General features: G+C 40.3%; 1 protein-coding gene across 3 annotated transcripts in view; it reads right to left on the bottom strand.

The window, feature by feature from the left end:
* Positions 1-27,923, bottom strand: part of BABAM2 (BRISC and BRCA1 A complex member 2) — a 401,843-nt gene that overhangs the window by 20,467 nt on the left and 353,453 nt on the right. For all 3 annotated transcript variants that reach the window (XM_043917462.1, XM_043917464.1, XM_043917463.1), the window contains exon 11: positions 16,287-16,440. In XM_043917462.1, coding sequence (XP_043773397.1) covers positions 16,287-16,440 — 154 coding nt within the window. The remainder of the gene's footprint in view (positions 1-16,286; positions 16,441-27,923) is intronic.

The raw sequence follows: 27,923 nt of genomic DNA, 5'->3' as shown, positions 1-27,923 counted from the left end.
TGGCAGGGCATTATAATAGCAGAATATCAGTCTAAAAGTTGGGAAACCCAAACTATATCCTCAGATCCTACACTAAGTCACACTATGACCTAGTGGACAAGCCATTTCACTTTGCGGGGCCTCAGCTTTACCATGTATAAAATGGTGTAATGGCACTACCTGTCTCACAGGGTTGTTGTGAGAGTCACAGTGTTAAAATATCAATACATAAGCTGTTAACAGCTGTGCTGGTGTACTTGATGTATATTTATTATTATCATCATCTATAAGATGATCAGGACTGACTGAATGATCCATTATCACCTATTCTGACAAAGAAACAATATAATCTTGCCTTTACATATATGTTCCCATTAATTTCACTTTTTTGGCAACTCAAATAATGACAGTTTAAGGGTTATTTGATCCCCCAGATGATCAATAATGGAAAATTTTGGTTTTCTAAATTTGAGTTTTAGAAGAGCTACAGAGCCTCCTGCTTTGCAATTCTGACTTGTACTCAATATACTGAGGAATTAACGCCATGGATGCCCCATCTCTGGAATGGAATCTCACCCAGTGATGGACCGTTCCAAAAATCAATCAGCAAGCTTTGTAGTTGGGATTCTACACAACAGGTGGATGAGTTTCAGCACCTGGAGGAGGGCAGCAACCTTGTGCATGTGTGTGTGTGTTGTCCCCAGTACCTTGCACATATTCTGTATATACAGTTGACCCTTGAAGTATACAGGTTTAAACTGTGAGGGTTCACTTAACCATGGATATTTTTCAACTGTAAATATTACAGTCTGTGGTTGGTTGAATCCGTGGATGCAGAGAAACTCTGGATACAGAGAGTCGACTATAAGTTGACCTGTGCATTGTTTGAGGGTCAACTGTACTGTATATAGCTCTTAACTATTTACTGAATGACTTACTAGCAATACAAGCAATAACTTCACTGCAGAAGCCATTGTTGCATTTGATTCTTACAATTATAGTTGCTCTAAAGCCTGTTCTTTCCACACCATGGCATCTCTACCTGGCAACTTAGCCCTGATCAGCCAGGGCACACAAGGAAGCAAACCATTTTTTCTCCTCAGAAGTGACTCTGGATTAAGGACTACCTGAGATCACTCCAGGCTCACTTCTGCTTTCTCGGCTTCCATTTTCCATTAGGCATGACTAAGTGCCAGAGGTTCTGTCTGTCTGGGAAGATAGGAGTCACTGGAATTTTTTGTCCTTTTCTCAATGTGCAGCCTTCCTGCTGGTTTGCAGGCAGCTGTGAAGCAGTGTCCTTCCTTTGGCCTGCTCTGCTACGACACCCCTTTTCTTCGTTGGCCCATTGGTTATAGTAATAAGTCAAGCCACAGGAATGTTTACCTTCCCTTAAAGGTACTCAGTGCCAGGTCTCCACACTCTCAGAAGAGCTGTTTCTGCTCAAGAATACCTCGGGCTGCCTCCATTGCCACAGAAGCCCTCAGCCTCCAAGGTGAGACGCTAGGAAGAAGGTTCCCATTCCAGGTCACCCCATGGGAAGGTGACGGGCACATGAATGCAGGCATGCTACCCTTCAGCCCCTGACTCCACTGTGCTGCTCCTGTGAGCAAGGGAGCAAGAAACGGGCAGAGAAACGGGGGGAGGTCAGAGATGGCTTGGGCTGGCCCTGGACCAGTGATCAGGGACACAGGGTTCTAATCTCTGTACTGTATGGCCCTGAACAAGTTCTTCCAGAAAATGAAAATGAAGTGTTAAATCTATGCCAATCACTGTGCTGAGGGTTTTAAATATACCAATCACTCCATTTAATCTCCACCACAATGGCAAATGCTGACCACACTCAACCTTGGCTGTACTGGATGATCCCTGATGTCCCTTCCATGTTCCACAGCCTGAGACTGGCCACTACTGACAAACTTACCTTCCCAGATGCAATCCTGCTTGGGCACCTAACCCAGCTCTGTTACTGGCTGTGGATTTGGGAGGTCACTGGCATAGTGGTAACTACCCCAGTATCTGTGCCCTGTTTTTGCTCACCTCTATAAAGCTGTGATTTTTAACAAGTCATGAATCTAGCTCATGTTCACAGGTGGCCCCTGTGCTGAGGAAGCTGACAACAAACAAGACAGAATCTCATTTCTGCAGGAAAAAGGCCTCTGCTTGTCACTAATGATGTGCAGATTGGATGGCTGTTCTTTGATGCTTTCCCCCTTCCCTAAAATTCATGCCTTAATGAGAAGTGATAGAACCGTGAGGCTTGGCCCTCTTGCCTTGGCTGGACTCCATATCACACGTGACAGCCCTGAGCAGCCCCAACAGCACCTGTCAGAAACCAACATGCACATCTGAACAGTCAAGCCTAATTCCCAAGAAGCTGTTTTAACTTGACATCTGAAAAAGTATTACATCGAGAATTATTTTACTGGGTGTGTGTGTTCAGGGCATCTGTGTGCACGTTCCACAGCTGAAGTGTTCTATAAATATTAGATACGGGTTGTACAAAAAAGCATCACGTACGTAGTGTACTTAATTCCATTTAGCAGTGTTTTCAATTTGTGCCTGACCTCTGGCAACAGAGATGGAATTTTTTCAACAAGAATAAAAAAGTATGTAAAACTACCTTAAACATAATTTTCATTTACAATTCCAGAAATAAGTTGGAGCTTGGTGATCACTGGCTACTCGCCCAATACTTTCAGATGAGGGTCCTGAGGCCCAGAAATGTGAAGTGTCCTTTCCAAGTTCACACAGGAAATTAATAATGGTGTCCAGATGAAACCCAGGTCTCTTAACTCCCAGGCCATTATTTTTTGCATTTTCGTTACTTACGGTTTTCCTTCCATCCATTCAAAGGCAACTTTAATTCCGTAAGTATGTGTTTCTACTTTGGTACACTATAAAATCCCAAACCAACTCCCTGACTCTTTCCTTTCTGACTCTGTAAGACATCTGTCTATTTTTCTAAGAAAATGTAGGAGTATAACTCACAAACAAGGAAGTAGCTGTACTTGGTTATACATGAACGTTTTCCCATCTGGGAGGGATAATCAGAATCCAAGCCTGAGCTGATCAGTAGCTTTCACAACAGGACAACTAGGTGAATTCCTCCAATTAGACCTGCTGATCACTCTGTTACCCTCCCACCTGCAGCTTCTTGTGTGACTCAGGCTTGCATGACTGAGACCAGAGGGTAAAGCCTCACCCTGTTTTCCAATAAGAAAGCAGCCTGGACAGGGGGTTCAGTCCCCAAAACAGAGTGGCCAAAGAGTGGAATCAAAGGAAGCCAGGAACACAGATGGAGGACCTGGAAGAGATGGCCTGCGGGGTCGTGTGGAAGGAGTGGGGAGGCTGCTTGGGGCTGTGAACGCTCCGTGCCTGGTACAGCCTGGTCTGTGCAGGCTGGAAGAATGGTGAGCAGCCTACTCCAGGATGAGGGCTGTATTAGCAGTAATTGATGGCCAGGCTTTTTAATGGAGCTTATCATTTCACAGCAACAGATGTCAGGTTCTAATAAATAACATGTTCTCTCTGACCTACGCAATTTGGAGAGGAGGCCTGGACGCCAGGCACATTTGGATTCCTCCCATCTCTGTTGCTCTCTCTTCTCAGAGGAAAAACAAACTGAGTCCCCTGAAGATACTTTTCAAAATGAATCTCTGTGCAAGTTCAAGGATGCAATAATTTCACACAGCTTCTGCAGGAGACCCAGGTTCGATTCCTGGGTTGGGAAGATCCCCTGGAGGAAGAAATGGCAACCACTCCAGTATTCTTCCCTGGGAAATCCCATGAAGAGAGGAGTCTGATGGGCTATAGTCCGTGGGGTTGCAAAGATTTGGACATGACTGAGCATGCATGCACATGCTCTCTATCTCTAAACCTGGGGGATGGTAAGCATGTGCACGCAGGAACCCAGGGCATGTTGGAGGAAAGGAAGGTTTGGGGTCCTCGACAAGTTCCTCTGCAGGCACCATCACTGGTTCTTCTCTTGTCCTCAACAGGTGCTCTCATCCCCCAAGCTAGGCTAGCCTGGACCTGAAAAATTCCCTCTTCTCTCTTGAGGGGAGTTCAGCTGAGATGAGGTTGGGAGTTTTTAAAGGGAACTATTCCTAGGAAACTCAAAGGAAAAAAAAAAAAGAAAGAAAACAGAAAACACATGAATCACAGCAGCAGTTGGGCTTGCAGGCTCTGCCACTGAGGTCTGAGCCCCGATGGGCCCCTGTGGCTAAGCTTCCTGGGAGCCTAAGCTTGGTTGCTTTTGCCCAGCATGGGGTTCTCCCTTCTGCCCAGGGAGCTTCGTGCCCAGAGTGGCTCAGTTCTGCAGCTACACCACCCACCTCAGAAGGGCTGTGGGGGTATGCAGTCATAGTGGCCGCAATTCTTACCTTCCTGGTCAACCCCTACCCTTGGATGCCAGATGGGAGTCCCAAAAATATAACCATAAATTGGAGAGGGGAGGGGCAGTGGTCCCAGGAGAGTGCTGTGAAGTCCCCATCAGGGTTTTCCCTAACATTGAGTGATGACTGGCTACCTGGGCCCCAAAGCTGGTTCAACCAGGACTCCCTGTGGTCAGCTGGCCAAGCACAGGGGCCGAGAGAGACGCCTGATGCCACAGCTAAATATTACCAGAAGGCGCAAGTGAGTAATTTCTGGAGAAACAAACACATAAATAGGCTCACATTATAACCACTTATACTTCATGATCATCCCCTCCCCATCACCAGCCCTACTCTGGTCTCCAAGGAATTCTCAGGCCTCAGGGGTCCTGAAACCATACTGTGAAGAACCCTCTTAGGATTGGGACTTCCATGCTGTGCTCCATGGCATCCCAGAGGGGCCCAGAGGCCACAGTAAGGGATGGATGGGGGGCTATATCAGATGAGGGGACATCTAACCCCTCTCTCTTGAGGAGAGGAGATCTGTCTTTATCTGTTTGACTTAGAAGACGAATGTGTAAGACTGGATTGAAGCATTTGGCCGCTAATGAGAAGTCTAAAGAAAACAGTGTCTTTGGGAATACTAAGGTATTAATGAAGAAAAATAACTGAAGTAGTCCAGAATGTACAATTTAAAAAATTCTTGAAAGAGAAAGTTATTCTGCAAGGACAATCAAGGAATGACAAATAATAGAAGTATGCATGGTGAAAAGCCACATATGGGGAAATATAGACTGCTTTGGATAAGTTTCTAAATAAGAAAATAACATCTCTTTCTGACCTGGAGGCAAGGGGAAAACAACAAGATGTTTTAGATGGTTCACAATGAATTACTCCCATGTGTTGACTGAGAAGTTATTTTTTAAAATATTCCATTTATATGATGGATTTAATGTGTGACAAGCCATTGCAGTAGGTGGTTTGGAGGTTAAATTCTATTCTAAGAACCTACTCAGACCTCTAGAATCAACTTAAGGTTTTATACAATGAAACTCAGGGAAAACTCATGCCATCTATTCATATTTTTATCAAGCTAGGAAGGATTATAAAAGTTACCTGGTTCATTCCTCTAGAGAGAACTAAAGCTATGTACAAGATACCAAGGTAGGTAACTAGTGGGTTCAACTTTTTTTCAGTGATTGTTGGTTTTGTGTAGATTAAACAATTGAAGGCTGGAGTTTTTCCACTTTTCAAACCAGCTATACTGGCAACAAGAAGACACAACCACAGAGGGTAGCAACCATGAATGGGGCAGCTTAGAACTGAAGAACCTCTGGTGAAGTCACTGAGGTGAGGGACTGTTTTACACAGTCACATGTGTAGATAGCAATGCTGACTCTGCTACCTTCTAATAAAAAATCTCTGTTTTTCCTCCAGGGATGATGACATTGATAGCTAACATCTACTGAATGCTCACAACATGCCATATCCTATGCTAGACAATTCACCTGTATTACCTGTGTAGTGGCAGAATTCTAAGATAGCTCCTATGTCCTCACTCCGTGGTATATACTCCCTGTATAAGCCCCAGGACTGTGAAAATGATGGATTTCATTCTTGTCAGTGGGTTACTAACGCAGGAAATGTAAGAGATGTGGGTTTGATCCCAGGAAGATCCCTTGGAACAGGAAAGTGGCAACCTGCTCCAGTATTCTTGCCTAGAAAATTTCATGGACAGAGTCTGGCTGGCTATAGTCTATGGGGTTGCAAAGAGTCAGACATGACTGAGCAACAGAGCAAACACACACACAAGTGGTTTATGTTACATGGAATGGATTGATGACTTGAAGGAAGGGGTATTAACTGGTAAGCCTAGACTAATCAAATAAACCCTTTAAATCTGAGTCTAGATGTCAGTGACACAGTCAGAAATTGGAAGTATGAAGATTTCAGGTACCACTAAAAGCTTGACAATGGAGGGGCCCACATGACAGGGAACAGCCTCTAGCTGACACTCAGCAAGAAAACAGGGACCTCAGTACTACAACCACAAGGATATGAATTCTGCCAACAATCTGAATGACTTTGGAAGAGGCCCTGAGCCTCACATATGGTAACAGCCTGAGTCAACACCTTGACTTTAATCTTTCGGGACCCTGAACAGAGAAGTGAGGAAGGCTGTGTTGGACTCTTGATCTACAGAAAGTATGAGATAACAATTTGTGTTGTTTTAAGATGTTAAATTTCTGCTGTTCATCAACAATAGAAAATCACATACCCTACTTGAAATATTAATAAACTCAGATATGCAGATGACACCACACTTAGGGCAGAAAGTGAAGAACTAAAGAGCCTCTAGATGAAAGTGAAAGGGGAGAGTGAAAAAGTTGGCTTTAAACTCAACATTCAGAAAACTAAGATCATGGCATCTGGTCCCATCACTTCATGGCAAATAGATGGGGAAACAATGGAAACAGTGACAGATTTTTGGGGGCTCCAAAATCACTGCAGATGGTGACTGCAGCCATGAAATTAAAAGATGCTTGCTCCTTGGAAGAAAAGTTATGACCAAACTAGACAGCATATTAAAAAGCAGAGACATTACTTTGCCAACAAGGTCAATCTAGTTAACGTTACGGTTTTTCCAGTGGTCATGTATGGATGTTAGAGTTGGACTATAAAGAAAGCTGAGTGCCGAAGAATTGATGCTTTTGAACTGTGGTGTTGGAGAAGACTCTTGAGAGTCCCTTGGATTGCAAGGAGATCCAACCAGTCCATCCTACAGGAGGTCAGTCCTGGGTGTTCATTGGAAGGACTGATGTTGAAGCTGAAACTCCAACACTTTGGCCACCTGATGGGAACAACTGACTCATTAGAAAAGACCCTGATGCTGAGAAAGATTGAAGGCGGGAGGAGAAGGGGATGACAGAGGATGAGATGGTTGGATGGCATCACCGACTCAATGGACATAAGTTTGGGTAAACTCTGGGAGTTGGTGATGGACAGGAAAGCCTGGTGTGCTGCAGTCCATTGGGTCGCAAAGAGTCACACACGACTTAGTGACTGAACTGAACTGACTTGATATTCTAAACTAGCTTCCCTACCTTATAGATAAGGAGACAGACTCAGATTATGAATTTGCCTAAAGTCACACAGCTAGTAAGTAGCAGAGATAGGTTTACACCCAACTCTCTCTTGACTTTAGGGTCAGTGCTCTTAAAGGCCACATGTATTTCTTCTCTACATTTATGTTACTCAAATACCAGGCCTCTGGGAGATGAGGCTCAGAAGTGGTAAAGAGAATGGAAAACTTTATCTATCTGCCTAGGTGTGGATGTACAGAAAGTCAGAGGCCCTATATTGAGTCCTGACTCCACTAGAAGCTACCTGCGTGCCCTTAAGAAAGTCACTGAGTCTCTCTGAGCCTCAGGTTTTTTATATGTATGAAGGGTGGTGAGAATTTCTTTACTAAACTCCTCATAGGACTACAGTGATGATTTCAAGAAAGTATGTGGGGGTGCATGATAAATGGCAAAGTCCACAGGGCAGGCAGAGGTGCCTGGATGTCATGCAGGTGTATCTTTTCTTGGTGACTGAGAGTCTCAATGTCCTCTGCATATAGGCTGGACATGGTTCTCTGATGGCCTGTTCCAAAGAAGACATTTAAAAATAAGTGGGTTTTTTTTTTTTCTTTTTGGAGGGGAAATATATTTTCCATTACCTTTATTTGGAAATTACCAAATAAAGTGGAGCATAACCTTTCTTTCTTTTCTAAAATTCTTTAAAAGTCAACTGACTATTTAAAGCCAAAGTAATAACAATATATTGTGGGATTCATGATATATGAAGATATATCAGAGGACAGCAGGAAGTATAAAGAGAATTATACTGTTTTAGATTTCTACATTGGAGAAGGCAATGGCACCCCACTCCAGTATTCTTGCCTGGAAAATCCCATGGATGGAGGAGCCTGGTAGGCTGCAGTCTATGGGGTCGCTAAGAGTCGGGCACGACTGAGCGACTTCACTTTCACTTTTCACTTTCTTGCATTGGAGAAGGAAATGGCAATGCACTCCAGTATTCTTGCCTGGAGAATCCCAGGGACAGAGGAGCCTAGTGGGCTGCCGTCTATGGGGTCACACAGAGTCAGACACGACTGAAGTGACTTAGCAGCAGCAGCAGGTTTCTACATTATACTTGAAATGTTATAGTATTAATTCATCATAGACTGATATGAATTAAGAATGTATTTTAGTGTGTTAAAAACTAAAATATGGTACATAGAGCTATAACTTAAAGACCAAGGAGAAGACAGAATGGTATACTAAAAAATATTCAAATAAAACAAATTAAAGATTTGGAAGGGAACAACAAAGGAATAAAGAACAGGGGAAATTAAACAACAAATAGTAAGAAGGCAGACTTATATGCAACCAGCTCATTAATAATATGAAATGTAAATGAATGAAATACTCCAATTAAAAGGCAGAGATTATCAAACTAGATTAAAAAAAACAACCTATAAAAGGTTTTCTTGACATATAAAGGCACACACAGGATGAAAGAACAAGGATGAAAAAAGATATACTGTGCAAAAAATAAGTACAAGAATGCTGGTAAAACTAGATTCATATTAGACACAGCAGAATTCAAGTGAAGGAGTATTATCAGAAACAGCATGAGTCATTTCATAATCATAGAAGGGTCAATTGATCAAGAAGATGTAACAATTCTAAATATGTATGTACATAAATAACAAAACTTCAGAATGCAAAAAGCAAAAAAATGACAAAACTAAAAGGAGAAATAAACGTATCCAAAATCATAGGTGGAATTTTAACACCTCCTTTCAGTAACTGATATAATAATAAACACACAAAAAATAGGATATAGAAGACTGAATAATACTAACAAGTAACTAATATGTATACAAAACACTATACTCAAAATTGCAGGACATACATTTTTTTCAAGTTCACATGAACTGTTTATCAAGACAGACTACATGTTGAGTCATAAAACAAATCTCAACAGATTTCAAAGGATTCAGTTCAGTTCAAAGGGTTAAAGCCATACAGATTATAATTGACCAAAATAGAAATTAGATATCAGTAACAATAAAACATCTAGAAAAGTCCCCAAACACTTGAAATTCAAGCAGCACAATTATAAATAACTCATGGTTCAAAAAGAAATCACAAAGGAAATTTAAAAAATTTTCTAACAAAATGACTAAGAAAAACAACATATCAAAATTTGAGAGAGACAGCTAAAACAAAAAACAAACCTTAGGCAGAAATTTATAGCTTTAAAGGCTTATATTAAAAAGGAAGAAAGGATTAAAATTAATGATCTAAACTTCCGTTTTGAGAAAACTGAAAAAGAAGAAATTAAACTGAAAATAAGCCAAAGGAAATAATAAAGATAAAAGCATAAATGAACAAAACGGAAAACAAACCACGGGAAACAAAGCAACAAAGTAAAAGGTTGCTTCTTTGAAAAGATTAGAAAAACTGATAAACCCCTAACTAGATTTTTTTTAAAGAAAAGCAGGGAAGAGGATAAAGATACAAGTTTTCACTATAAGGAATCAAAGAAGTTATATCACTACATCCTACAGATATTAAAAGGAAAGTAAGACAATACCATAAACAATTTTATGCCAATCAATTCAACAACTTAAATATGATGGATAAATTTCTTTAAAAAATAACCCACAACTTGCTAAAACTAATGGAAGAAGAAATTGTAAAAATCTGAATATCCCTATATGTAGTACAGACATTTAATTTTTTTCCACAAATAGACTCCACCAAACATTGAGGAAAAAAATAATGTAAAACCTACACAAACTTTCAGAAAACAAAGGAGGAAGGAAAACTTGCCAATTCATTTTATGAAACCAGTTTAGTGCTACTATAAATGTCTAATAAGGACAATACAAGAAAAGTAACTTCTGACCATTATGACTCAAGAACGTAGATATAAAATTCTCAATACAATTTTAGCAAATTGAATTGAATAATATAAAAAAGGATAAAATTTCATGACTCAGAAGGGTTTATTTATTGCTGGAATGCAAGGTTGGTCTAACAGTCAAAAACTAATGAATGTAATTCTCCATTTTAACATAAAAAAGAAAAAACACAGGATCATGTCAATAGATACCAGAAAGCATTCTACAGAATTTAATACTCAGCCATGATAAAAATCTCTTAGCAAAGCAGGAATATAGGGGAATTTCTTTAATTTACTAAAGACATCTAAGTAAAACCTAATGCTAACATTAACCTTAAGGTGATATATAAAGCCAAATGTCTGCTCACAGCACTTGTGTACAACAATGAACTGGAGGTCCCAGTCAGTACAGAAGGTTAAAAAAAAAAAAAAAAGGAAAGAAACAAAAAAACATATAGATTATAAACACTGGAAAGAAAGAAGTAAAGCTGTTAACAGATGATATGACTGTGTATGTAAAAAATCCTAAGAAATCTACAAAAAAGCTACTAGAACTTGGTAGGATTATAAATTGAGCAAAGTCAATATAGAAAAGTCATTTATATTCCTAATACTTGCAACAACTGGAAAATGAAATCTGAAAAACTATCATTCACAATAAAAGCAAAACCACTAAAAATATACAACAGTTCCACATGAAATCTTAAGACATATCTGAGATAAAATATAGAAAATCTAAACAAAAATCATGTTGTTGATTGGAAAACTCAGTATTGTTAAAATGTTAGTCAGTTCTTCGTTGAGCTACAGATTCAATGCCATCTCAATCAAAATCTCAGCAGGCCTTTTTTGAAGGTTGGGGTTGGAATTGGCAAACTGATTCTAAAATTTATACAGGAATACAAAGGACTTAAAACAGCCAAAACAATATTTAAAAAGAATAAAGTTGGAGAATTTACATTTCCTGACTTTAAGAACTATTCGTATATAAACAGAAAACTAGGTAGACTAGAATATCCAGAAATATATCCACTCATATATGGTCTATTTATTTTGATAAAGGCATGAAGGTAATTCCATGGGGAAAATAAAAGTTTTTTCAACAACTTAAATACCTGGAGACATATAAACAAAAAAAATTAACTTCAGCTTCTACCTCATACCATACCCCAAAATGAATTTGAGATGGATTCATTTGAATTTGACCTCAATGTCAAACCAAAACCAAAGCTTTAGAGAAAGACAGAGGAGAATCTATTCATGCATCTGTGGAAGGCAAATAATTATGAGGATACAAAAATATTAACATAAAAACAAAACACTGATAAAATAGATTTCATTAAAAATTTTCTGCTCATCAAAAGATACTGTTAAGAGAATGAAAAAGCAAGCCACGGATTGGGAGAAAATATTTGTAACACATATTTCTGACAAATATATAAAGAATTCTTAAAACTTAAAAATAAACAGCCCAACAACCTGATTAAAAATACACAAAATTTGAACAAACGCTTATACCAATAAGCACATGAAAATATGCTTACCAGTAATCATTAGGATATCAGAATTAAAAGCTCAATGTGATACCCCTTCACTCCCTCTAGAATAGCTAAAATTACAAAGACTGACAATACCAAGTGTTGGAGAGGATATGCAACAACTGGAACCTGACATGTTAATGGTGAGAGTACAAACTGGTACAGTGATTATGAAAAAGGTGGTCAGTTTCTTACAAAGTTAATCATACAAACATTCCCACTCCCAATTATCGACCCACAGAATTGAAAGCATGCCTATTAAAAACTTATGTAAGAAAGTTCATAGCAGCTGTATTCATAAAAATCCCCAAACTGGAAACAACTTAAACACACATATGCAGATGAATGGATTAGTACATTATAGTATATTCAGATAATAAAATATTACTCAGCAGAAAAAAAGAAGGAATAATGTAACAGAAATATCATACCATAACAGATAAGTCTAAAATTAATTATGTTGAACACAAAAGATATGAAAGAGTACAATCTGTATTATTCCATTTATAAGAAGTATCTAGAAGAGGAAAAACTAAGACATGGTGATAGAAAAAAGCATTGTTTTGGGGGTGAGAAGACTAACTGGAAAGGAGTAGAAGGTAACTCTGTCAAAACTCCATCAAAAGTTATATTTGAATCTGTCTACTTCATGGCTCAGACAGTAAAATCGTCTACCTACAATGTGGGAGACCCGGGTTCGATCCCTGGATCGGGAAGATCCCCTGGAGAAGGAAATGGCAACCCACTCCATTATTCTTGCCTGGAAAATCCCATGGACTGAGGAGCCTGGTAGGCTGCAGTCCATGGGGTCACAAAGAGTCGGACACGGCTGAGCGACCTCACTTTCTTATGTAAACTATAAGTGTACCTAAATTATGCTACAATAAACACATTTAAATGATAAAGATATCTTTAAAAGAAATATGCAAAACCCTTGGCTTCAAAGGACTCACCGGTTTATGAAAGAAATGAGATGTATACAAAAATGTGAAAAAGCAAAGAACAATACAAAAGAGATTTCAAAGCAGTCTATGACCAATAGTCAACCAAAACTGGAGAGAGGTGAAAGAACTGCCTGTAAGTTAATATGGATGGAAAACCATAAGGAAGACTGTGGAAGGAAGGGGAGATTTGCAGGAGCAGAAAGAGAGTAGGAGGAAAGCAGCAGGCAAAGGCACCATAAGTCAAAGCAGAAGCTAAATCCAACCAAAGGTCTTTCCCATGTCCACCCCCTGACTGACCCTTCACCTCAAGCCTATCATAGGGAGGAGTACAGTATTGTTTTATAGAAAGAAGTTTGGGAAGATTAATAGCCCTGCCCAAGGCGACAGAGCTTACAGATTAGAACATGTGATGAGAACTGGCATGCACATGACCCCAAAGCCTGTGCTCACCAGCAGAAGGGATTCACTTGTGAGGACAGAATTTGCTGGACAGCCATGAGCAAGAAGTACAAGTCACAGGAGAAGCCCTGGTCAGTGCCAGAAAGTGGCCTTTCTGAGTTCACATGTTTAGAATTTTGCTCTATGGGAGGGAATAAACAGCTGACTCCACTCCAAGGGCTGTAGTGCTGTTCATAAACCACGAGAGTGTTGATGTCCTGGGCAGAGCTCTTCAAGTGAATTACAGCCTTGTGCACACTGTGTGCATACAGTATTTTCACAGGACAAAGAAGCAGGGAGTGTAAAGAATGCTGCAGTTGGCCTCTGTCTCTTTCTGTCCTGTCTCTTCACCTTCTCCCCCAATCTCTAGTCTGTACTGCAGGACAGTTCTCTGGTTGTGCTTATCCACTACCTGGACTTCTGACACAGCTCAGAGAAGTTACTTGGGTCAGTTTAAGAAGGGAGTTTTTAAACTACTTCTTTATAGCATGAGCTGCTGGCTTTCTCTTTTATTACACTTAAAATGGATCCATCTTCACTATAGTAGAAGGCAGATTTTTTTTTTCAACATTACTTCAGATGTTTTCTTTAGGCTGGTGGTAACGTAAAGCAAATGTCTCTTGCAATTCTAAACCAATCTGTTAAGATAAACAGGCTTCACTTATGATATGCCTACACTGAAATCATAGGCTTTGGTTTGTAACTCCTTAAAGACTCAATTCATACATGCTAAAATGTTTACTGAAAAAGCATGTGTGTCTATGGGTATACACATGCATATGTGCATACATACACGCGGAGATAACTTTGCCATGGAAACCACAAAAACACGTCTAGTTTAGACTGCACAGCACATACCACAAATAACAGCCCATCTTTTAAGGGAAGATCCTGTGTAGACCCAGGGAAAGCCCAGAAAATTAAACTGCAATTCCTCGAACATAAAACTTATTTCATAATCCCCCTTTTCAAGTTTATTTCAAGATAAGTAAGTCTTACTCATCGTCATTAGTTACCTTTGTGCATGTTTGTTTTTTCCTTAAATAGAACTCCAGACTTGGGCATTGTGGACAAAAAGGAAAAACACAGTGAGGAAGGGCACACTGAAGGTTCAGATAACAACAGCTCTGGATTCCACATATGAATCTGAGGCAATCTGGGTTTCTAGAGAAAGTTGTCCTGTCATTATTTAAAAGAGTCCCAACTCTGCTGTGAGTGAAAGCCTTGTACTACTGAAAGTATAGGAGATGCCGGGGGCACTTGGGGACCGAAAGAGAATCCACTGCTGCTGCTAAGTCACTTCAGTCGTGTCCGACTCTTGCTACCCCATAGACGGCAGCCCACCAGGCTTTCCCATCCCTGGGATTCTCCAGGCAAGAACACTGGAGTGGGTTGCCATTTCCTTCTCCAATGCGTGAAAGTGAAAAGTGAAAGTGAAGTCACTCAGTCGTGTCTGACTCATAGCGGCCCCATGGACTGCAGCCCACCAGGGTCCTCCATCCATGGGATTTTCCAGACAAGTGTACTGGAGTGGGGTGCCATTGCCTTCTCCACAGAGGGGAAGAAAAGAGCAAGAAGCCTTACCAATCAAGAGCGTTCTAGGTCTGGGAAGACCAGGTTTTACTAGTAGACACATTAAAAAACCATCACAAGTTTGATATCATAAAGGCTTTGATCTCTCCTGCTGGGCTATAAATTCCATGACGACATGGAAAATTTCTGATTTGTTTATCACTGTATCCCCAGCCTTGGGCACACTGCCTGCAACATGGGAGATGCTCAATAAATATTGGATGAACAATGAAGAGGATGCTGAATCGATATTCTTCATCTCTGTAATTCTTTGGATCTGATCATCCTTTAGCTGGAATCACAGGTGTGAGCATACAGCCGTATGATAAAATAATAACCACCTGCCACTCTATAATTTATTTTTGGAAACTATGACATTGACCCACTCACTGTTGCTTCATGGTTCATGAAGACTGGTGCTCCAGATACTGAAGTCTTACCTATAAAAAACACTCTGAATTTATATTTACCTATTCCATATGACTGGGGAACACTTTCTACAGAGAGTTTCAAGTGCAATAGTTATATCTCTAAATTCCAAATTCCAGCTAACTTCAACCTCAAATTCCCAACTTATTTCCCTAAGGATATTAATAGTTCTAAGTTATTTGTATAGCCATTTATTCAAAGATGATGCAGGCCCTACTCTGGGCAATGGCTGCAGAGATGCAATGAGGAATATAACTCACTCTGTTCCTTCAAAGGCACTACAGTTCCATATGAAAAACTAGGTACTGGATCCACATGTTGACTAACAAGACCAGAATTCTATTTGTTTACTGAAATTTCCCATTTTAAAAAATGTGAAAGCAGCTGTCGATATTTTCATCATAGACACTGTTTATCCATAACTCCAACTCCCATCTAGTAAATAGAATCTAATCTAAATAGAAAGGTAGATTTCAGAGATATCCTGTAACCCATTAAAAAAAAAAAAGGCAATCTACCTGATGAGGCTAGACAAGCAGTTGGCTAACTTTTTCTATAATGGGCCAAATAGCAATTACTTTTGGCTTTCCAGGCCATATGTGGTCTGTTTCAACTACTCCTCCTGCCGTTGTTGCATGAAAGCAGCCACAGAAGATAAGTTTAAAAACGGGTATGGCTATGGTTCAATAAAACTTTATTTATAAAAACAGGCACAGGGCAGTAGCTTGCCAACTCCTGGACTAGATAAACAATGTGTTACCTATTTGCAAGAAATAACAATTGATTCAGGGGACTTCCCTGGTGGCCCAGGGGTTAAGAATCCGCACTGCAATGCAGGGGAAGAAGGTTCAATCCCCGGTTGGGGAACTAGGATCCTACATGCTGTGGAGCAACTAAGCCCAAGCGCCTTTGCAACTACTGAGCCTGCATGCCACAACTAGAGAATCCATACACCGCAAGGGAAGATCCTGCAAGATGCAACGAAGATCCCTCGTGCTGCAACTAAGACCCAACACAGCCAAATAAAACAACAACAAAAACAATGATTCACTTACTTTGCTCTTTTGGCCATTTCATTTCCATCCCATCGGGGGCTGTATGGGTAGTTCTTCTGGGCCTGGGAATAAAGCTGTCCACTGTTGGTAAAGTGATAGACAGACTGGAATGTGAGAGTTGGCTGATCTCGAGGGAAAAACAGGGGCAGGTCAACTGTAAAGACAGAAGAAAGGAAAAGAAAGTTAGAGCTTAAATGCATCTTAATACACATTTTTGGCTAAATTCAAATGGTGGGTACAAGATTCTACTTAAACCATAACCACTGGTTGACGTTTAGGTAACAGGTATGGAGAGAGAACCCAAGAAATATTGGGTTGCCCAAAAAGTTCATTTGGGTTTTCCAAACTTTTTGGCCAATCCAAGACAAGGTATCTTCCCTGCCTCCAAGGAGTTTATGATTCAGGTAGAGAGGCAAATCACCCATAAATAAAAATTTAACCAATATGAGGCATGATGTGTAAGTAGGTGCTGAAAAGAGTACTAGGAAATGGTCTCAGAAGCTGGGCAACCCCAGCCGCCTGAACTGCTGTGGCACTTATTACCCAGTCCAGTATTCACAGAGAAGTTGTATATCTTCTTATCTTAGTTGTATATCTCTTTTAAGTATCTATTATATCATAAACTTATCAAAGGCTGGGCAGTGTCTTTCTCGTCCAGAATTTGAAGAAGACTGTTCTTAAAGAATGGATTTGGAAAGGGGATCAAGAGGGCAAGTGATGATCTTTCTTTTTTACAGGAGATGGCAACTGGGCCACCAGAAAAAACAAAGTATATCACTTTATTTTCAATCTAGCAGTGAATTTTGATACTGAGCAGTTTTACGTTTTTCCGTATATGTTACCATATATATCTCCTCAATCAGTACGAGCTGCTTAATGGAATGCCACAGGGACTACATATGTCTACTGTTATAGTATATACTGATTTTAATATTTGCTATTTATAAATATTATGTGCTTTATGTTCATTTTGGGATCCTTTAACTCCATTTTTAAAAATAAAATGACTTCCTATTCTCAGTTCAGGCAAACTATCACTAAAAACACAGACTGTTTCGCTGTCAAATTCCTCAAGGCATATAATATGTATTTCTGTAAATGTTACTCCGAGGACACAGAATAGGCACATTAGTTTAAATAAATAATAACAAGAAAAATGTATATAGACTTTTCTAGCTTTACAGAGTACTTCTGTATACTTTATCTAATTTGATACCTATAATTCCTTGAAGCAGACATTATTTTCACCAGCTGCATTTAATAAATGACATACTTGAGACTCCAAAAGGTTTATTAACTTGTTCATACCATAGCTACACAGAGGCAGGACTCAAATCTAGTCCTGTAATTTAAATCCTAAGCTCCTTCCACTGGCTCAGGTTGCCTTTTGCTCTTGGGTTTACTGCTCACTATGTCAAAATTACAACTTAGTAAGCTAAAGTCTCCACTGTGAAGGACGTACAGGGTTCATCCTTTTGGCTCCATGAGGCAAATACAGGAAAGAAAAAGACTACTAGATAGCTATACATGTATCACAAAGTCAGTTAGGGTGACCTTTGACTTGGAATAGGCCCACCAAGTACCCAAAATGATTTTTTGAAGGAAGTTAGGCTTGCAGCAAACTTAAAAAACAAAAAACTGTCCAGTTGGTAAGGCCTCTTAGACCTCTGAGTATATCTGACTCTGACTCAGTGCTGCAGGGGGTTTCTACAGATGAATCACCCCACACCAAAGAAAAGTGGCAAGATTTTGAATGTCCACTCTTTAGTCACATTTTCCAAGTGCCTCAATGCAGTTTCAATACATGTTTGTTTGTGCCAAAGCAAAAATTTGGTAACATATAGCAATAATACAAAACATGAAAAACAGACTAATTCACATGATAAGCACTTGGATTCAGAAAACCTATTTGAATCCCTTCATCTTACAGAGTTTGATATGAAATATCTTCAGTCATTTGGAATAAATGTCGTTTTCCAAAGCTGTTTATCTGTCTTCTGATTACTCATTTCATTTCCTCTGATTAATTTTAGAAAAAAATGCCTATTCACATATATTTTAATTTGACTTCAACTATGTTTATATTTTATATGTTTCATACATAAAATGAGATTCAGATTAATCTTCAAAGCAATAGCTATAGCATTGGTGCAAAGTATTTAACATGCAAGTTTCCCTTCAAAACAGCAGTAATTTTCAATAATAAAATTCAATGGCAATAATTTACCAATTCAAAGTAAGTACAGTCATCATTCAGTATCCAGGCAATATAGATAATATCAGAAGCTTCATGACTCTTAAGCTACCAGCTTTCTGGGGCTTTGAAATGCATTCTATTTTTTGTTCCTGTTATTTTGTTTTATAGAAAATGAGTCGCTGGTATTTTGATAGGCTGAAAAATGATTTTCCCACCTAGTCCTGAAACATCCACTCTAACCCCCAAAATGCCCAATTAAGACCAGGACCAATTCAAAATACAAACAAAATTTTATTTACCTAAATAAGTGAGTTATATGATTTTAAAAAACCTGTTAGTTGATATGTACCAAGATCTCCCCAAAAGTATTTGATTACATGATTATTTTGCCATGGAGATTTTTCTTAAAAAGTGTAGCTGGAGTAAATACTAAAATTTGAACACAGTGGCTACATCATTAGAAGGGGTAGGACTGGTCAGAGTCCTTCAAAGATAAAAACTGGTAATCCACACATTAATTCACATATGAGAAAATAAAATTAAAAAAATTTATCTTGTTCAGTTTAACAAGGGCGTATCCTGCCTGGATCAGTCAGTAGTCAGTAGCAGGATGACTTCTTTAAAAATGTTCTAAGAAGGAGTTAATAACTAAAATACCTATGAGAAATACTTTGCATTTTTCTTATAATAATGATTTGAATGGTACGTTAGTTAGAATTAAAAAAAAAAAACAAAACAAAATTTGTTTTCCTTATCCCCAAATGCTTCTGACATTTTACATTTTGCCTACAGGCTACATCGTGATTTTTCTGGCACATTAAAATGATGACTGCTGAGCCTTCAAACAGCTAAATCACTTTAAGAAACTTCTAGCTTCCAGGCAGTTTGGGCTCGTCGTCTCAGCCATGTTAAATCTGAGCATCTGAACATCTGCTTCCTTAGAATCCAACTCCTCTACTAGCTCAGGTTTGATTCCCAGAGTAGAATCATTCCATTGGATTCAGTTACTCATTGTCAGCATTGTTTTCACAAGTGCTTCCTATTTCCTTCTTTCTGGATTCAGAGACTGAATTTTGCCCAGCTCTCGAGCCACAGAAGAAATGGTCCCCTCCTTGTTCAGTATGATTTTCAATAGCCATTTCCTAAGCATTATTTTCTTCAAGAACTTGTTGAAACGAGTCACAAACACTGCTAATTCTGCTTAACCCGGACACTTCACAGGAGTTGCTCACAGGGCTCTGACGCCCTGGCAGAAAGCAGGAATAATTAAGTTCTGCACCAGCTTGCCTCACGCTGGACAGTCACAGCAGTGACAGGTTCCACTGGTCACAGTCCCAGAGAACTGCCCGCCATGCAGCTTTGAGAGGCGCCGAGAAACTTTGCCGCCTCTCTCCAAACCATGCTGAAGTTCTGATGGTTTTATCTTCTCTAGTAAATATGCTTAACTGCTCCTAAGTGCTCGTCCTTGCACCAGAAGAAGACTTCATTAGTTTTATCTAAGTTCACAAGACTCTCGAGAAACTTCACTTCTCAGCCTCAGACCTCAACAATGGAAAAATGACACTGAATGGCCAAAAGAAAAACTCCACATTGTGTATCTGATCCACAGGGCAGCTGCCAGATACTCAACATTTCAGGCTTTGTTCTAACAAGTTTGATCATATGGTTTTTCCAGGAAAAAGAAAAAAAATCTAATTATGGCAAGATTAGAATAAGGGACATTAACAGCAAATAGTGATAACTAGCAGTCTGGCACAAAGCACCGAGAGAATAATAAATAAGAGCAGACTTAGGAAATCACAAAGCATCCCAGTGGGGGAGGGGCGGGGGGCGCGATTCAGTGTAGGAACAAAGAGCTTCATCGGGCCCTCAAGCTATTACCATACATAGTGATGTTCACTCCCAATCTTGGTAACGGGGCCAACACTCTTGGTTGCCTAACCAACAGCCATTCTCCATCTTTTTTTGTATGTTTAGACACCTCCTCCCATAGTCAGAGAGCATTCACTCCCTCAACCTTCTGTAAAACCAAGGCAAAGAAATGTGACTCAGTTCTGCCAATGGGACCCGAGCGGAAGTCGGCCAGGGGTCTCTGAGAAATATTTTCCTAATTTAAGACACATCTGGAGAAGCCCCCATTTCATTTTTGCCTAGATCTTATCACGTGAGATCTTGAGGCTTGGAGCTGGCACTCATCTCGTGACCATGAGCGGAAAGTCAGCCTGACATCACTAAGCTGTCGAATTCATCTCTTTCTGGTACCACCCACCTCTGGATTCCTTGTTATGTCAGACGATTACAAGACCTAACTATTTCAACCTCTTTTAATTAGGTCTTCTTGGACCTGCAGTGCAAGAAAACTAAAGGAAATGTTATTCCTTGCAGCTTCTGTTCAAGAAGGCAGGATAATTGTATAATCTATTTCAGAAATATTTCCATCAAGCATGGTTAAAAACATTCAAGGCACATAAATAGGAAAGTTTTAGCTGTCTGGAAAATTCAGTTATGTGGGACAGTTCAACCCTTGAAAATGCCAGACAAATGAGGGGTTAACCATAATTGCTTCCCTGGAAGTCGCATCATCAAATATTTTCATCATTATTCACAAGTCAGCCATTATTTCATTCCTCCAAACCTTCCCAGCTCTATATTCTTGTGTGCTTGGGCTAGTAGGAAAGATGCTTCGTGGATTCACTATGTGGTGGCTATGGTTATGTTCTGATTTCCAGTCCTCTTAGGCCCCTCCAGTTCCTCGAAGCCTCAATAGGAGCTAGTTTTAACCCCATGCTGACTGGCTGTAAACTCCGCTTCCGATGATGATTCCATCTGAGGTCAATTCTTCTTATGAGCAGTTTATACAGGTCTCATTCTCAGGCTGCCCCCACAGTGGGCACACAACCAATTAGGGAAGTTGCCACTTATTGACTGACCACCCCTGATCTTACTAACTACACACTAAACCTCTGAGACACATGGATTCCAACCACTAGAAAGCTAAATACCACATATCCAAAATACTCACCTATAAGATACAGAAAAGACAAGTTTTCCAATTCAGAAGTGTCCCTACTCAAGGCATTAAAAATCAAATGGAGTCTCTTTTTATCATCATTGCCTTACATTTAAGTGACCAAGAAGACCAAATATTAACCACATTTTAATACACTGGTTTTAATTTTTCACTTTTTTTTGTGATTTGATCATGTAAACAGATGACCTTTGGGGTTGTAGTAATACTAACAAACTAAAGCCTGAAGTTTCTTGGATTTTGCTGTAAATGCTAAAAATCCTAGCATGCGAGGTGACCGCATGATATGATGGAAAAGGTATACATAGCCTTTGGAGTCTGATAAAAATGGGCTTCAATTCCGAGCCCTATTCATTTATTAGTGGTGAGACCATAGGCAAAATATTTCATCTCTTTGAATCTTGACTTTTCTCACCTGAAAAATGAGGGTAATAATTCTTATAGCATTGTTGAAAGAACTGAACAAAAACAGAACAGGTAGTAAATAAACATTCATTCTTTCCTCCGACTCATCCTTTTCCTTACTTTGTATTTTACTTTCAGTCTAGTTTTATATACTTCTATATATGTGAAATTTCTAACTATAGCATAAATTTTCACAGTGTTTAACTATTTTGATGGATCTCTTTCTAAACTTTGTACAGACCTTTACATCTCAGTAAAAATAACATACTGAAAAGAATTTAGCCTTTTCTTGATGACAAACAACACAGGAAAAGATCATTATACATAAGAGTCTCAAGTGTTAATAAGATTTCACCTCTAAAAAGAAATGATACAAATGAGTTTATTTACAAAACAGAAACAGATTCACAAACTTAGAGAACGAATTGATGGTTACAAGGGGGGGAAGGGATAGTTAGGGAATTGGGGATTGACCTGTACACACTGCTATATTTAAAATGGGTAACCAAATAAATAAATAAATAAATAAAATGGGTTACCAGCAAAAACCCACTGTATAGACAGGGAACTCTGCTGAATATTATGTAACAACCAACACAGGAAAAGAATTTGAGAAAGAATAGATGTATGTATATGTACTGATATAACTGAATCACTTTGCTGTCCACCTGAGGCTAACACAACATTGTTCATCAACTGTATTCCCACATAAAATAAAAAGTTAAAAAAGAGAAGACTTTACTTGCTCTTTCACAAATGCCTTCTACCACAAGCCAGACCCCCAAAACCATTCAGTTAAAGAGCTGACATGCCTTTGAGGTGGTGCTGAAGTTTCCCCAGTGCTACTGGCATGTATGTGCTGTTCGCCCCCTGACCACAAACTTTATTTATTTCTGTGCCTTTCCCTAGCCAGCTCCTTTGCCACTTCTCACCACGGCCAGCCTGGCCTCAGTATGGTCTCTCTCTCTTGCCTCTTCTCTTTGCCTTTTGTCTACTTCATCCAGCCTGTGTCTCAGCTCCTGAAGAGTCAGCGTGCTTGATTCTCTATCCGTAGGCTGGGAACCTGGTGTGGAGCAGGGGCTGTATGATGTGAACTGATGCCGTGTGAGCTCTGGTTCAGTCACTGTTTGGAGTTCAGATAGTATCTCTTCCTCCTCTTCCACCTGCGGTTGTTTGTTTCCTTCCAGGTAGGTGAAGTTATAGGAAATCTGGTTCCTGCTTACATTTTGTTTAGCATTTGCTTTTGAGGTACTTTCTAGAGACAAATTAATAATTCTGACCCCCAATGAGTCATTCACACAAAACTCCAGAAGAATCTCACTGTGAAAGGGATGCCATAGTGTAGGCCCAGGAAGAACCAGGTTCTCCCACCTGGCCCCATAAATGAACCCAGGCTGAACCATATCAGCTAAGCTTCTCCTGCCATGAGCTCAGAGGGTCTCAACTAGAAGTCAGCATCTGCATCACCAAGGAATTAACCCTTGGGCCCCATCTCAGACCTCTGGTTCCTGAAAGTGCACCTGAAGTGTCTCTGATATGCCTCCCCAGCTGGGAATTACTACAGAAGCTGAGTGCTTCCAGGGGTAGGGGTCATGAATTAGTTATTTTATATTCTTAGCACTTGGCACAGGGCTTGACATAACACAGGAGAGACACTCAATAAATGCTTGTTGAACTAAAGGAGCATTTAAGGGAAATGCAAAATTATAAACCTCAAGGAGATTCCATTTAATATGTATTAGACTGGCAAAAATTAAAAACACCAACAATCCCCAAGTATTGTCAAAGATGTGGAACACTGGAATTTCTCATCACTGACAATGAGAATATAAATTTCTATAACCTCCTGTACTGTAAAAGTGAAGATGTATAGACTTCATAACTCAGCATTACCACTCCTAAAATACTGCCACAAGTGCATAAGAAGGTAGGAGAAGGTTTGCTGTAGCACTGTTTGTGATAACAAAAATTGGAAACATCTTAAAGTGTCCATCAACAGGAGACTGTGGTACATTCCTCAATGGAATACCTTACAGCAGTTCAAACAAATGAGTTAGGCCTACATGTACCAACACAGATGAACCTCAAGAACATAATGTTCAGTGGAAAAAGCAAGTTATAGATGAGCAGTGTTCAGTATATACTTACAAAGTCCAAAAACATGCATACATTATTACACACTGCTTATGAATGCCTATGTAGTAGAAGTATAAATACGTGCACGGGAATGATAAACACCAGATTAAGGAAAGAAGTTCCCTCTGGGGGTAATGGGAAAGGAGAGAGGGATAGGAATGCATCATGGAGGGGTACTCAGGGGGACATAACCAAATTAGCAGAAGCAATTAGAGCAAACTATTAAGATTTGGCTTATTGGAGAAGGAAATGGCAACCCACTCCAGTGTTCTTGCCTGGAGAATCCCAGGGACAGGGGAGCCTGGTGGGCTGCTGTCTATGGGGTTGCACAGAGTCGGACACGACTGAAGCGACTTAGCAGCAGCAGCAAGGTGGGTACATGGTATTTGTTTTGGTACTTTTTATATACTAAAGTCAAACTTTATTTTTTTGGGCTCCAAAATCACTGCAGATGGTGATTGCAGCCATGAAATTAAAAGACGCTTGCTCCTTGGAAGGAAAGTTATGACCAACCTAGATAGCATATTAAAAAGCAGAGACACTACTTTGCCAACAAAGGTCCGTCTGGTCAAGGCTATGGTTTTTCCAGTGGTCATTTATGGATGTGAGAGTTGGACTGTGAAGAAAGCTGAGCGCCGAAGAATTGATGCTTTTGAACTGTGGTGTTGGAGAAGACTCTTGAGAGTCCCTTGGACTGCAAGGAGATCCAACCAGTCCATCCTAAAGGAGATCAGTCCTGGGTGTTCATTGGAGGGACTGATGTTGAAGCTGAAACTCCAATACTTTGGCCACCTCACGCGAAGAGTTGACTCATTTGAAAAGACCCTGATGCTGGGAAGGATTGGGGGCAGGAGGAGAAGGGGATGACAGAGGATGAGATGGCTGGATGGCATCACCGACTCGATGGGCATGAGTTTGAGTAAACTCCGGGAGTGGGTGATGGACAGGGAGGCCTGGCGTGCTGCGATTCATGGGGTCGCAAAGAGTTGGGCACGACTGAGTGACTGAACTGAACTGAAGCTTTAAATATTTATGATTTTTAAAAGTTTTTCAAAAAAGCAGACAGACATTGATATTCAGAGCAGCACAAAACAATCAATATGATTCCATTTGTACAAATTTCAAAAACAAGCAAAAATAATGACATATTGTTTATGGGTATATGTTACGTGATAGAAGTATCACATAAACATAAAATTCAGGGGAGTGGTTACTTCTGAGGGGCACATGCTTAGGGCTTCTAAGATAATGGCACTGTGTTCTATTTCTGAAGTCGGTGGTGTTTTATTACTATGATCCTTGTATATATATTCAAAGAAATATTATTTTTTTAAATGGGAGCATTTATAAAACTAAGAGGGTTTAGAAAGTTGAATGGTCTCCAGGGAAAAATAAGACACCAAAGTTGTAAAGAAAAATAAAATAACATAGAAGAAAATGGTGTGGAAAACCTGGAATACAGCTTACAGAGGCACTGGAGAAGAGGGACATTCCTTCATAAGAACACTGTCAGGCTGGCACAGTCAGCGGGTCCACTGAGCTGCTCCTTTGCTCCCAGATTTGCTGAGTGGAAGGCGGAGTGCTGGGAAGAATGAAGGTGTCTGGGCCCTGAGCAGGCACAGGGGAAGAGGAGAAGTTCCCACAGCTCACGTGGGGTGACAGCGGAGGTGCGGACATGGTGTCCATGCTGAGGGAGGGGACACTGCTTGAGGTGGAAGCTTTGCAGAAGAGATGGATTTTGAGTTGGATCCAGAAAGTTAAGGGCTGATTCAGAACCAGAGTCTGGGGGATATTCCGTAAAGAGGGAAAAAGTCAATAAAGCTTTGATGTTGTGCAGACCTAACAATTTTCTTTAAAAAAAAAAAAAATTGCCAGGTCTTAGCTGCAGCATGTGAACTCTTAGTTGGGGCATGCGGGATCTAGTTCCCTACCCAGGGATCGAACTGGGTACCCCTGCATTGAGAGCATGGAGTCTTAACCTCTGGATCACCAGAGAAGTCATCAATTTTCCATTTTTATTTGACTCTTTTCATATTGCATACATTCAATTCAGAGAAGCTATAACCTGTCCTATTTCACCAATCCCACTTTCTCCCCACTGCCCTTACCGTTGCACACGTGGAGAGCAACAGGGGACGCAAAGATGAAGGAAGCCGATGCTGCCCTTGGAAGCTCATGGCCAAGCTGCTCTCCCTCCCTGGAGGAACCTTCCTTCCCCAGGTTTTCCTCTCGTCACGACTCAGTTTGTCGGAAATGCCTCTGTCCTAGAACTCTGCATGCTTTCAACTTGTACTCCCAAACAAGTACACATCAGGGCTGTCCTCCCCAGGAGAAAATGAGAATGCCAATGGCCAAGGCCAGGACCAAGGGGTTCCCCGCATGGGAGACCCTCCTTACCCCAGTGTTTCTCTGCCTGCTTTTCCTGGTTCATCCATTCCCTCATCTAGCACACATGGAGTGAGCACATCCCATGTTGCAGGTCCCAGGCTAGACCTGAGGACCCACGCTTCCTGGAAATGAATGGTAGGCGCGACACTGTGCGCTTCCTGTGATGTCCTCTGGTTTCCGTGTCCCCCGAGGATGCACCCCATTTGGATCCTGGCATTTCCTCAGGCTTGGCTTCTGCTTCAGTCCATATAAGCTGCTCTTGCTTCTGCGGCCTTCTTCCAGGAAGCCTCTCTTGCCCACTCTGTCACTAAGTGACGTGTCCCCCTGATATAGTCTTGGCTGAACTGCTAACAGTGAAGTGTTCCCGTTGTAATTCTATATTCTCCACATGTGAACACTGGGCTAGACACACAGCAGGTAGTTGATGTATGTCTAGGAACTCTGCCTGGCAGAGACCATAAAAGTGAGGAGAGGTCAACGGCACGAGATGTAAAAAAGGAGGCATGTTTTTAAGAGATGCAGAGAAAAATCATAAATAGCATTTCAGTTCAGTCGCTCAGTCCTGTCCGACTCTTTGTAACCTCATGAGCTGCAGCACGCCAGGCCTCCCTGTTCAACACCCAACTCCTGGAGCCTACCCAAACTCATGTCCATTGAGTTGGTGATGCCATCCAACCATCTCATCCTCTGTCGTCCCCTTCTCCTCCTGCCCTCAATCTTTCCCAGGATCAGGGTCTTTTCAAATGAGTCAGTTTTTCGCATCATGTGGCCAAAGTATTGGAGTTTCAGCTTCAGTATCAGTCCTTCCAATGAACTCCGAGGACTGATCTCCTTTAAGATGGACTGGTTGGATCTCCTTGCTGTCCAAGGGATTCTCAAGTCTTCTCCAACACCACAGTTCAAAAGCATCAATTCTTCGGTGCTCAGCTTTCTTTATAGTCCAACATAATTTAATACTGTTTAAACTTTTATTTTTAAAAGAATGTAGTCACAGTAAATAAACTCCTGGCCTGGGAGGATTAAAACAGAAATCTGGCTAAATTAAGGAAGAATTTGATTAGAAAAATCCTTAAATAAGTTAAAATATATTCAAATGCAAAATCCTTGGCATTTAAAAGCTGGGCAAAGTCTTTAAAGAGTCATAAGCTTCTAATTTCAAAAAATCATGGATGATTTACCAAAGACAGATGATTAGAAGGAATAAGACAAATTCTGAAAAGGAGGAGGACTGACACTGGTCAGTTTAAATTCCAGTCTTGAAAAATTAGAACATCCTGCCAGGCACAAATTTGCAAATAATGCAACTACTCCAAAGTGAAGGATGACTAACTAGGCTTTAAGAAGAAAAAAAACCTGAAACTAGTTATTTTTATTTTTGAAAGGGTCTGGTTATGAGCTTTATATGCTAGAGAAAATGGCAACAAGTTTCCAATTTGAGAAGCATTCCTGGAGAATCTACTATGAGCTAGCTCTAGGGGGCCAA

Source organism: Cervus elaphus, chromosome 11 (genome assembly GCF_910594005.1).
Source record: "Cervus elaphus chromosome 11, mCerEla1.1, whole genome shotgun sequence".
Lineage (NCBI taxonomy): Eukaryota > Metazoa > Chordata > Mammalia > Artiodactyla > Cervidae > Cervus > Cervus elaphus.
The sequence above is the reverse complement of the archived record's forward strand: the minus strand, read 5'-3'. Positions and strand labels throughout refer to the sequence as shown.